Raw genomic sequence first — 13,726 nt, forward strand, 5'->3', positions numbered from 1 at the left:
AATGGCTTGATGAATAAGACACACACACACAAACACACACACACTCCATAAAAGCAAAACACACTTGCAATAATACCTTAAGAGGTCACAGCCATGGTCAAGTAAAAGCATCCAGACATTTTTCAGCATATCACCACAAAGGTGGTAAGTGATGTGGTGTCCTAATAATCACCTTTTATTGAGCTGCATTGACAAATGTACATTAACTCTCTAAACATACTCTGAATCTAAACAAAACATGGAGCACTGAAAGAGAATGGAGAACATGATATAATCACAGGAATAGCAATGAGAAAGAACTGCCTGCTACATTAGTAATGTGTGAGCTTAAAATGAAAAAGTAGATTCTAGTGTGTCATATCATCCTTCTACCCACTATATAAACCCAGAACAAAAGACTAGATGGAAAGAAAATACATAAAGAAGACTCAGCGAAGGGAAACCCTTCAAATTAAAAACCCCAATCTATAATGCTGCCGTGGAAATCCTTCTTTGCAAATGTTCTTTTAGGAAGGGCTGGCTGGCTCCATGGATGTGCAGACGCTACGCTGAAGAAAGAGAGGAAGACTAACACCTTATTCTGTCCCTGAGAATATAAAAATTCCCTAAGCAACATAGAGAACAAGAAATTAAAAAAATTATGATGTAGTCTACTAAGGAACTTGAGATCTAGTTAATAAGACAACAAACATATAACCAACACTCATACAGACACACTGTTGGTTATTTAAAAATACAGCAGATGGCTGGATGCAGAAGCTCATTTTGTCTATGATCCCAGTGTTCTGGGAGGCTGCAGTGATTAGACTACGTGAGCCCAGGAGTTTGAGACTAGCCTGGGAAACATAGCAAGACACTGTCTCTACAAAAAATAAAAATACTTAGTTGAGTGTGGTGACACATGCCTATAGTTCTAGCTACTCAGGAGGCTAAGGCAGGTCATTCGGGCCCAGGAGTTTGAGCTTATGGTGAACTATGATCACATAACTGCATTTCACAGCTTGAGCAACAGAGTGAAACCCTGTCTCAAAAACAGCAACAAAAAAAATAAACAGTAGCAAAAGGAAGGAGAAATCAAGGAGAAGGACTATAATTTCTTAACTAAAGTACGCAAACACCAACAAAGTTTTTTAAACCTTTGAAGCATGTCCAGATTCATATTTGGCTCAATCATATTTCTATAAAAATGAGCACAAATGAGATCTGATATTCTAGAGAATCAAGTCAAAGAAAGGCACACTTGGTGAAACCAAGATGTTTCATGTTTATTGGTCCTGGTTTAATTTTACCATTTAACTCTACATATGTACCAATATTAAAAATTCAACTCACAGGCCAGGCGTGGTGGTTCATGCCTGTAATTCCAGCACTTTGGGAGGCCAAGATCGCGCCATTACACTCCAGCCTGGGTGACAGTGTGAGACTCCGTCTCAAAAAAATTCAATTCACTACATTTCAAAATGTTTATTGTTACATGCTATTCAAAATGAAATAACGAACATTATATTAAAAATACAGGCATTTAAAACATTCTTAAACAAACTGTTAATTCCATTTTTTGTTATCTCAGAATAGTGCAGAATAATATGGGCACACTTCATGCAAGTACTATCCTACGGGACCAACGAAGAGAAGTGCACTCTATGAACAGGAAATGTCAGAAAAGGCTTCTCTACAGAGGTCATGGATGAATGGACTCTCGGGAGCTGAACGACTTTGTCAGAAGAACATGATAGAAGCCCATTCTGGATAAAAGGAGCAAGTGGCAAGATTCAAAGTGACTCATCAAAGGATAGAATTATATTAGGTAAAGAAGCCATTAAGAGCCTTCCAGGTAAAGAGAACAGGACCAAAAGTAGGGACCTCCAAACATAATGGGGCAGAAAGCTGAAAAAACTGGAGCTAAATAAGAAAAGGATTTATATACCACATACTCTCAAGATTCTTAATTTTTCTTTTTACTTTTTTTTTTTTTTCTTTTCTTGTAGAGACAGGGTCTTGCTTTGTTGCACAGCTTGGTTTCAAATTCCTGGCTTCAGGTGATTCTTCCATCTTGGCATCTCAAAGTGCTAGAATTAGGTATGAGCCACTCCATTTGGCCTCACAACTTTTAAAAATCACACATAGCACTGGGGATAAAAATGAGTTACATTTATAACATACATAATGTATTTAAAAATTAATACATGTGTTGCTGGCAAAATATTTTGTATTCATTATGATATATACACAAAATCCCCAGAAACTTAAAAGGATAAGATAATAGTATTTTCTTCCCATGTCCTGGAGATTGTTTTGGGCTAAACAAATGGCCTTGCTAACTACTATCAAACAGGCCTACAAGTGATTAATTCCAAAATCAGATTCATCATTTCTAGGCAGACATTCTCCATCTCATTTGATTGGCTTCTAGCTACTCATTCTATACAGTAAAGTGACTCATCCAGTGACTTTCACATAAATTTTGTAACTATTTTTATCTTTTAAGATTGGACAAAGAAATTACTTGTTCAAAGTCAATGATTCTGAGGGTAAATTTTAATTGATTGTTCTAACTTCAAGCTAACTTGATTTAACTTTTCTTACCTTTATTCTCCCTTTGCTCTGATTCTTTAGCTTACTTGTTTACATTTACTTTAATATATTTACACATTTTGGTAAGCACTTTTTACATCCAGGTATGGAATAAATAATAATACTATTTTGTAAGCAATAGGAACAAAGGTTTTTAAAATATTTACAATAATAACAACAGCAATAGGATGCTATTAACATTACTATTTTTCAGAGCACCAGACACTAGGCAGAGCCCTTGTTATATATTATCTCACTTAATCCTTTTATAAATTTATAAGTTATCTATCAAGACAGACATACAAAGGTCACACAACTTGCCCAAAGTTACACAGGATGCTAAGCAAGCTGACAGAACAGGCACTCTTATTTTCTTTTATACGCTAAGGTTATAATTATGATGGTTGACATCTTCTAGGAGCATCCATTCTGATGAGAGAGATATTTAAATAAACAATTACACTGCAATATAGTATAATTATAATTATACTCAGCATAATGAGTGCTTACAGGCACATAAACAAGACATTATGGGAGTGTAGATATGTGCTTAATCCTTCCCAAGAAAAAAATCAGAGTTCTCCATGAGATGATGTGAAATTAAGTCTTGAGACTTTTGTTAAGAGGACAAAGAAAAAAATACATTTTAAGTAAAAGGAATTGTATATACAAGAGATGTACATAAACACATGGTTTCTTCAAGGGTCAGCAAGCTTGTTCAGTATGGCCAAAAAATAGGAAATACATAGAAAACAGGTAAAAGATAAAGTTGGAGAAGTGAACAAAGTCTAGATTTGTGCTGTCCAACTAGGGACATGTGGTTATTTACTTGTAAATTATGCTCAATAGCTCAATACTATGGCTAGGTAGCTGCTATCAATTTCGATGGCACAGACATAAAACATTTCCATCATAACAGAAAATTCTATTAAACAGGACTGGTCTAGACTATGAATTTCCTTGCATGCTAGATCACTGGAATTTTTCTGATAACTGGTGGTAGGCCGTAACAGATTTAAGAGTTTAAAACAAGTGACACTGTTAGAGCTTCACTTAGAACGGACAGAAGCAAAATAAATGGACTAGTTACTGGCAAGGGTAAAGGGGAGGATGTAGAAAGCAGGGCTAGCGATAGGAAAACAAGTTCAGAGAGAAGATAAAAAATTTTAAATCAAAGAAACAAACTAATTAAGTAGATATCTTCTGATAAAGAAATTAAACAATGCTTTTCAGGTTTTCTAATTTTTCAAAATCTCCTAAAATGAAACAATACTGCTTTTACAGTGAAAGGTGGCTGGGAGATTTTGAGAGATGCTATTACAACAGTCCTATAAAGAAAAAGGTGAACAGTAAAGAAATGACATGGGCAAATTAAGTGAAAAGCACAAATCCTGAAACACGTGAAAGGAAGAATCTGTAGATATTATTGACTGATTAGACTGTGAATACACACACATGTTCTAAAAATTTCAACCACCACCCCCAAGACAGGCAAACCTGGTATTACAATATCCTCATTTTTAGAGGTGAAGCACCAAAGATTTAGATGAACTGTCATCATTCAGTTAGTGAAGCAAGAATTCAAGATAGATGGCTCATCTAAATACTGGACTTTTTATACTAGGCTTGATTACTCATCCTGCTCACTAAATATTGCTCTTCATCACCTTTCTGCTATCTAAATACCAAAGTCATCTGCCTCAAAGATCAAAACTCTGAAATTTCTGAGACTATATGAAGACATTTAAATTTGTTGTAAACTCTAAAAATATTTGAATATTTTACAAAGGAATATGAATATACAAATCACTAATAAGTACATGAAAAGAGGCTCAACACTGTAAGTCATCAGGGATATGTAAATTAAAATCAAAATGAGATACCACTATATAACTATTAAAATTTTAAAAAATAATAATAAAATCTGACAATACCAAGTGTTGGTGAGGATGTGGAAACTGTCATTTTCAAAGAACACAAATTATGTAAAATGCAACAGCCACACTAAATAACAATTTTGGTCGTTTCTTATAAAATTAAGCATACATTTGCCATATGACCAGTCACCCACTCCTGGGTATTAACCTAAGAGACATGGAAGTATATGTATCAACAAAAATTTGTACATAAATGTTCATAGTAGCTTTATTTGCAATTGCTCAAAACTGGAACAATGCAAATATTCATAAACTGGCAAACAGAGAAACAAATTGTGGTATATTCATATAATGAAGTAATACTCACCAATAAGAGAGGGGAAAAAACACAATTGATACACACAACAGGGAATGGTCTCAAAATCATTATAATAAGTGAAAGAAGCCCGCCCCCAAAAAATTCACATTATATGATGCCATTTACATAAAATTCTAGAAACTAAAATTAATCCACAGTGACAGAAAGCAGATAAATGGTTGCTTGAAGATGGGGATTTAGAAAAGATGAATTACAAAGGGAGACAACCCTAAACTTTAGGGTGATGGAAGTAATCATAATCTTGAATATGGTGATGGTTTCAAAAGTTTATTATACATATGTCAAAATTGATCAAAATCAAAATTTCATTAAAAAAATTTATTTTTTTTGAGACAGAGTCTCACTCTGTAGCCCAAGCTGGAGTGCAGTGGCATGACCTTGGCTCACTGCAACCTCCACCTCCTGGGCTCAAGTGATTCTCCTGCCTCAGCCTCCTGAGTAGCTGGGATTACAGGCAAGTGCTACCACGTCCAGCTATTTTTTGTATTTTTAGTAGAGATGGAGTTTCACCATGTTAGCCAGGCTGGTCTCAAACTCCTCATCTCAAGTGATCCGCCTGCCTTGGCCTCCCAAAGTGCTGGGATTTCAGGCATGAGCCACCGCGCCTGGCCCAAAGTGTGCACTTTAAATACGAGTAATGCATTAACTTTAATAATATCTCAATAAAGTGATAAGAAATTGTATCAAAAAAATTGTTGCAAACTCAAGAGCAATACTCAACAGAGCTTCAAAAATGTTATTACTATTATAGAAGTGCTCATTGTACATTAAAAAAAGTCACATTAAGATTAGGGTTCATGTTTATACAAAGCAATAAAACGACAAAACTATAAAAATATTTCATATGAATAAATCATCTTTTTCAGTCATTCTAAGAATTTAGTTAGAAAATAATTAAAATACACGCAAAATCTTTAATGCAAACCCTTGTACAAGTTGGGTACTAAAGAATAATTACGATAAACAACAGTAACATCTTTAAATTTTTTTTACCCTTCAACACTCTGGCAAGAAAAAGTAGATGATGGTTTACACATTAAGGGAAAAAACAAACAGACTCAAATTTCCACTGTTGTCTAAAAGAAGAAATGATTCCTCCTGATCTTTTTCTCTCTGAATTGCTAATAATAGAACAAAAGACATAAAGAACCCTATAAAGGCCATTAAACCAATTCTCTTCTTGCTGCTCTCATAAACATGATTAAGATTTTTGCTACATAGCATCCTTACCTAGACCAACTGCCAACATTGTAGGACACTGGCCAGACTCACAGGTGTTACATAATTGGTAGCATTAATTAAAAGTAAATGAAACCTTCAGTACCATATTTTCTAAGTTAACTGAAATATATCCTTTTTAGGAAAAAATGACTCCATTAATTCAAGAAACAGCACATATACATAACATGACCAAAAAGCTTCTCTAACCCGGTCTCATAGTTAATAAATCAGTTTTGTCTAAAATGAATCAATTTCTCCTTTTCATGATTTGTCAAACTCTTGACAGTACTTAGTAGGATCACCATCTAACACTAGGTATACATGCAAAAATGCCACTATACTTAGCGTTATCAAACAAATGGAATCCATAAGGAGTATGTCTATTGCTCTTTCTGATCCCAGGAAATCAGTATATCTAGAAGATGACAACTCTCAGTACAGAGGAGGGCTAAAAGCAAATGACTCACAAGCATGGCCCACAGTTAATAAAGAAAATACGAAATCTGTCTAGGATTCATGACAGCACACCAAAAAAATGTGAGAAAAGAAGATACTGAAGTTGAGACTAGAATGAGCAAGCAATCAAAACACACACAACGTATGCACTCTAGCTCATACAAGGAAAACCAAATATTACAATTAAAGATTCATTTATTAATTCTACCTCTTGACATTTTTTCTACAGAAATTAAAATGTGGGCATACATTGCACTTAGCACCTTAATTTTTTAAAAATAAGGAAAAGGCTGGGGACTGTGGCTCATGGCTGTAATTCCAGCAATTTGGGAGGCCGAGGCAGGCAAATCACGAGGTCAGAAGATCGAGACCATCCTGGCTAACATGGTGAAACCCTGTGTGACTAATATCAGAGCTGTCTTAATGCTAACACTTATTCCAGTACAAACAGCTCTCGAAACAATCTTTCTTATTCCTAACACCTAACATGGAATGAGTAAATATCTGTTTATAACAACTGAAAGAACTAAACACATCCTTGGGAATTTCACTATAATCAATCATCCTTTTTATTATTATTTTTAACACATGCAAACAAGAGGAAATGCTCTGTACTAATTGTTTTAATATTCTAGAAATCATACTTTGGAAATTGGTAACTATGAAACCTCTCCCCTCAAAAATACACATGATTTTTTTAGATTACCCTTATTTCTTGATTTAACTACTTTTCAGTCTAAAAAGAAGCTATTCACAACTACAAAATTAAAGACTTTTGAGGATACAGCTTACTTTTTTTTTTTTGCAATGGAGTTTTGCTCTTGTTGCACAGGCTGATTGGCTCACTACAACCTCTGCCTCCTGCCTCCTGAGTAGCTGCGACTACAGGCATGCACCACCACACCCAGCTAAATTTTGTATTTTTAGTAGAGATGGGGGTTTCACCATATTGGCCAGGCCAGTCTTGAACTCCTGACCTTGTGATCCGCCCGCCTAGGCCTCCCAAAGTGCTGGGATTACAGGCATGACCCACTGCACCTGGCCTAAGAACTTTTTTCATTATTTAAACAACAACAAAAAAGCAAAAACAGAACTCCGACTGGTAAGAGTATTCCTAACCAATTCTACCAAACAGAAGTATTTAAAAAGATTATATATTTACCAGCCCCAAACTTTTACATACAGAACCCAGCGTGTTATTACCAAAGATACATGTAAAGATACTATATATGAAAATTAAGGAAGATTCATGAAGTGTTCCTAAATATACTCACAGAAAGATAGCTGTTAACCTCCACATCATCAGTAATGGTTTGGCGCTCTCCTTTATAGTTAATTTTCCGAAATCTTCTTCGGGATTGTCTGGCAGGAATTTCTCTTTGTAGAATACTATCTTCATTATCTTTGGCATTCTCTACCTGAAACACATGTTCATATTCCTGATTAAATATCAAATTTTTCCATATTATTGACAGTCTATGGAGTCTTAACAGGCTCATAAGGAAGCTTCATTTACTTCTTATAAAAAACTGCCTCAAGAAAACCGTCTGTATAGCACAACGCTCATGAGTTAAAGATTAAAGGTGATGTTATTATAAAGATCTGGAGACCACAGTTTCCGTCCAGGAAACAGTCTCTCTTGTGCACATAAACAGTCTCACATAAATATACATCCTCTAAGCAAAGTCACTTACCAGAAATGAAGGCTGTTAACTACACCTACATATTCAATAATTACAACTTCAGAGTTCCTCTAATTACAAAATGCCTGATTATAAACATATTTTACTTAGCAAACAATCCTGGTTATGGTTTTAGTTAACTGTTAAAAAGTAAAACAAGAAAACTTTATGCAATATTCTTTAATTTTCAACTTAATGCATGACAATAGCCACAAGTAAGGCTGGCATCTTCTAAGTAAGAATAATAAAATGGAAAATTAACATTTGTTAGGAGTTTAAAATAGGCCAGCGTGCATACACATTAAGTACTTAGTTCACACAACAGCCCTGTAAGCAGATATTACTATCTCTACTTTGTAGACAAAGAAAAACCCAAAGATATTAGTGACATTCCAGTCTCACAACAGTGATACTTATTAAAGGTGAGTTGGCAACCTGGGCAACAGAGCAAGACCGCATTTCTACAGGGGTAGAAAAGATAAGCCAGACATGGTGGTGTGCACCTGTAGTACCAGCTACTTAGGAGGCTGAGGTGGGAGGATTGATTGAGCCCAGGAGTTCAAAGCCGCTGTTAGCTATGACTGCACAACTGCACTCCAGCCTGGGCAACAGGACAAAAATCCTGTCTCAAAAAATTAAAAAAAAAATTTTTTTTTAAAGTGAGGAGGAATATAGACCTATCTATCTCAACAGCTTATGCCATTGATACAAGACTGCACTGCCTGTCCAATCACAGACTATACCATAATTTTTTAAATTAACTATTTTTATAAAGGTATATTGATATGCGCCAAAAATCTACCTGTATAACTAAGCTCACATCTAATAAATAACAAGTGGTGGTTTTAGTTTTTCCCTATAACTGCTCTTTTTGCTGATGTCAGAGTTCTCGATATTACCAAAAATTTCCTAGGCACCCACCCAAACACAGTGGTGTCCTCTTATCTGAGGGGGATACATTCCAAGATCTCCACTAGATACCTGAAACTGCAGACAGTACCAAATCCTACCTATGCCACGTATTTTTCTGTATTTACAGAACTATGATAAAGTTTAATTTATAAATTAGGCACAGAAGAGATTAATAATAAAATATAATTATAATAATATACTGTAATAAAAGTTATGTGGGGGGGGCAGGCGCAGTGGCAAGTGCCAGTAGTCCCTGCTACCAGGGAAGCTAGGGCGAAAGGATCACTTGGGCGCAGGAGTTAACATCCAGCCTGGGCAACACAGTAAGACCCTGCCTCTTAAAAAAAAAAAAGTTATGTGAATATGGTCTCTCTTTTTTTTTTTTTTTTTTAACTTCTAAGTTCAGCAGTACAAGCGCAGGTTTATTACACAGGTAAACTTGTGTCACGGGTTTGTTATACAGATTATTTCAGCACTCAGGTATTAAGCCTAGTGTCTATTAGTTATTTTTCCTGATCCTCTCCCTCCTCCCACCCTCCACCAAAAGGCCCCAGTGTGTGTTGTTCCCCTCTATGCGTCCATGTGTTCTCATCATTTAGCTCCTCTCTCTTTCAACAGTACCACAGTCCTGAAAATGTGGAAAGTGAAACTGCAGATATGGGGGTGTGGGAGACTACTGTATCATATCAACATTCTCAGCACCCCTGCTTGTCTTCCAAATCTTTGGTTCAATTCTCTCTCAGATCGTCAATTCTCTATAAATCCCTCCCATAATGCTCTTTCATTCCCATTACCACCTCTCCTTAATTCAAGTCTTAATCACCTCAGTCCCAAACCACAGCAAGAGGTGATCCTGCTGCTTTAGGCATGTTCCTCTCCAATTCTATCCTGCATGGTCAGACAAATCACCTAGATAATCACCATTTCTCAGGTTTCCTGTTCAAAATGCCACAAGGGACTTCTAATGTTGACACCAAATAAATTTTAAACTCTTACACTTGATATTCAAAGTCATTATAAACTCCATTCCCAAAATGCTTTTATCACCTTATCTTACACGTACAATCCTGGAAAAGCTGCTCCCTTATTTGCTTTCCCACAAAAATTCTAATTAGATACACAAAATTTCCTAATGATTTCTAAGAGCTGATATCTAATCTGTTCTGTTCAGGTGTGAATTCAAGAATAAGTAGCAACCAACTCAATGTGACTATTCCTGTGCCCCTATATATAAATAACTTATACTATGCCAAGTAACTTATTTCTTCAATTTGGGTTATCATACCCATTCTGTCTTCACATGCTATCATTTAGACACTACCTATCTCAACAGCCATCTCTTCCATAATCACAAAAGATATACCACTCCTCAGACTTCGATTGGCTTATTGTGTATACACACCTAGACTTTTCAAAAATGGGACATGTTCTCTACTGCCTTCAGACCTTTACATACGCAGCTGTCACTTCTGGCTAAAAGCCCATTCTGTCTTTGCCAACATATTTGCCTCCTACCTACATCTTATGACCTAGTTCAACCAATCCCTCCTCTACTCCAGAAAGGTATTACTCCTTCTATAGCACTAAGCATACCAACCTCACTAATAAGATAACAAGTTCTCTAAGGCAGGAACTGTATTATGTAATATTACATTCATCTTTGTTCACCTAATATTCAAGACATTTGCCAAAATGGGTGTTTAACTAAATTTTCCCTTTTGCCTCAAATACACAGGTCCTTGGAATAATGTATAAGGTCCTCAAAAGGTATACACAAGGCCATATACCAGAAACTGTAGCTTATCTCATTTAAGGCTCACAATAACCCTATTACATAGTTACTTTTCCTATTGTATAGGTGGTACAGAGTATCATAAAGTTAATTCACAGGTTGGGAAGGGTGGCTCACGCCTGTAATCCCAGCACTTTGGAAGGTCGAGGCAGGTGAATCATGAGGTCAGGAGTTTAAGACCAGCCCGGCGAAGATGGTGAAACTCCATCTCTACTAAAAACTACAAAAATTAGCCAGGCACGGTGGCAGGCGCTGTAATCTCAGCTGCTCGGGAGGCTGAGGCAGGAGAACTGCTTGAACCCGGGCGGCAGAGGTTGCAGTGAGCAGAGATCATGTCACTGCACTCAAGCCTGGGTGACAGAGTGAGACTCTGTCTCAAAAAAAAAAAAAAAAGTAAATTCACACAAGTAGGTGAATCAGGACTCAAAACCCAAGTGTGACTAAAAAGTCCAACTTCATATTGCTCTATCCCAAAATATAAAACAGATTATCTACTTTAGGCAAAAGTCCAACATTACATGATTCTTAGGTCTTTTAATATCTACCACTTATTGAGCAATGCAGAGATTTAAACAATAAAGGCTTTACAGAGTAAAAATGAAAGTAAAATAAATTTAGGAAAAGGCTTTCTACGTTTCAAAATCTTGGGAAAAGTACCAAATGCAAAGAAAAATCTAATCATGACTTTTATTCCAGGAATATAAAGAATTAAATGCCCTTAACAAAGTTCCCACTGAATATAACTGAATTGTGGTATTTAAAACATTAAAGCCTGCATGAAAAACAATGTTAAGATTTTTAAAAAATAAAACCACAAACACAACTGAAATGGCACAAAAGGTGCAGAATCCAAAGGCCAAGAATGATGTGAAAGCAAAAATACTTGAACTTGGGAAACCAATAAAGTCCTTGATCTACCAGACAGTTTCTGTTAAACTCTAAAGATTTTTCACTCTGATGTTTGTAGGGAGTGAGAGAGACAAGAGATGAAACAAGAGACTCTATCAAAGTTGAGGAATCTAATAGAAACCTACTCATAAAGCTCATCCCAAACAGCTACACCCTCATTACAAGGGTAAGCAAGGTATAAGCAGAAGGGGACAGGAAGAAAACTTGCCTGGCACTGGGAAAAGGGGAAGAGGGGAAGCAACTAAACAAAAAGTGCCTTCCCCTGAGAATTCAAAACCACAAGCCATCCCTCATGCAGATCTGTAGTTTGAATTCATAATACCTCAAGCGTGCAAGTAAACTGAAAGTCATTCAGCACTATTAATATACAATAGCAGAAACAACAAATGCAAAACTTCCTTACAAAAATGCAGGGTTTTTTTTCTTTTTTTGAAATGGAGTTTTGCTCCTGTCACCCAGACTGGTGTGCAATGGTGCAGTCTTGGCCCACTGCAACCTCCACCTCCCAGGTTCAAGTGATTCTCCTGCCCCAGGCTCCCAAGTAGATGGGATTACAGGCATGCACCACCATGCCCAGCTAAATTTTGTATTTTTAGTAGAGATGGCGTTTCACCATGTTGGCCAGGCTGATCTCAAACTCCTGACCTCAGGTGATCCACCCACCTCAGCCTCTCAAAGTGCTGGGATTACAGGTGTGAGCCACCGTACCAGGTCAACAAAAATGCAACTTTAACATAAACCTCAAAGTATTACCGTGCCTAAAGTTCCAAGACATATGAACTCATAGACAAACATAAAAAAATCCCAGCTACATCAAAATCATGTGAGGAAGCAAGACATAATTAAAAATAATAAACCCCCCAAAAAGCAGAATGACACTTGCAAACACTCCAATATACCGAAAGTATTAGAGAACAGAAAGCCAAAATTTAAAAACTTTCAAACAAAAGAAAACTTGAAAATGAGCCAGAGATGATAAACAGCAACCAAGCAGGTGAGGCTTGACCAGGACAAAAAGCCCTAAGTGCCCTCCTCCCCATTGCCAGGCTAGCAAGCAGTGAGGAACAACCAATAGCAATCTACATTTGCAGGAGAGATGAGAACATGAAGAGACCCTGCTGAAGCACAAGAGCACAGAGAAGGCCTAAAACTGAGTGGAGCAGGAACACTGACTGAGAAAAATCTTCCAGCAAACTCAAGGACAAAGTAACAATAAACAAATTTGAAACCACTGGTGCACTGAAGGCAACCTAACAGCAAGAGAATCCAAACCTAGCTCAACTCCAGCAGAAATGCGTTCATCTCTAGGCTTAAAAGCCATAGCCCTATACCCAATGCCTAACATTAAATCCAAAATTATAACTCACATAAAAAAGGAAAGGTAAAACAACACAAAACAAAAAACAAAACAAACAAACAAAAAACACTGCCAAGAGACAAAGCAATCAACAGAGCAGTCTACAAAAATCAGAGTGGATCCAGATGCTGGAACTACCAGACAGAATTTCAATCAACTATGATTAAATACGTTATAGGTTCACCGGAAAAGGTACAGACAACACACACAGATGGAGAATTTTAACAGATAAAAGAAAAATATAAAAATAAAATGAAAATGTTAGAAAGAAAAGATATAGTAATAGAGATGAAGAATGTCTTTGACATGCTCATTGGCAGACTCAACACAATTGAGTTAAGATCAATGAAATTAAACATAGGACAATAAAATTACCAAAGAGAGAGAGGAAAAGAGTTAAATAAGAAAAATGAAGGAATTGAATGGCATACTAAGATGCAACTAAAAAGGGAGTTAGTATAGTAAACTGGGAAGATAAATCCAGAAGATTTACTCAACATACAGCACAAAGTCATCATGAAGAGGTGAAAAATAAGAAAGCTAAGAATATACAATACAGATGAAAGG

At 36.3% G+C, this 13,726-nt stretch overlaps 1 protein-coding gene across 13 annotated transcripts in view; it reads right to left on the minus strand.

Moving 5' to 3' along the window:
* The window catches only part of RAPGEF6 (Rap guanine nucleotide exchange factor 6), a 215,714-nt gene that overhangs the window by 123,002 nt on the left and 78,986 nt on the right, over positions 1–13,726 (minus strand). For all 13 annotated transcript variants that reach the window (XR_012414050.1, XR_012414051.1, XM_073994153.1 and 10 more), the window contains one exon: positions 7,782–7,925. Coding sequence is in view for 11 of the 13 variants with exons in the window: in XM_073994153.1 (XP_073850254.1) it covers positions 7,782–7,925 (144 nt within the window). In the remaining 2 variants the exon portion in view is untranslated. The remainder of the gene's footprint in view (positions 1–7,781; positions 7,926–13,726) is intronic.

The sequence above is a fragment of the Macaca fascicularis genome, chromosome 6, assembly GCF_037993035.2.
Source record: "Macaca fascicularis isolate 582-1 chromosome 6, T2T-MFA8v1.1".
Classification (NCBI taxonomy): domain Eukaryota; kingdom Metazoa; phylum Chordata; class Mammalia; order Primates; family Cercopithecidae; genus Macaca; species Macaca fascicularis.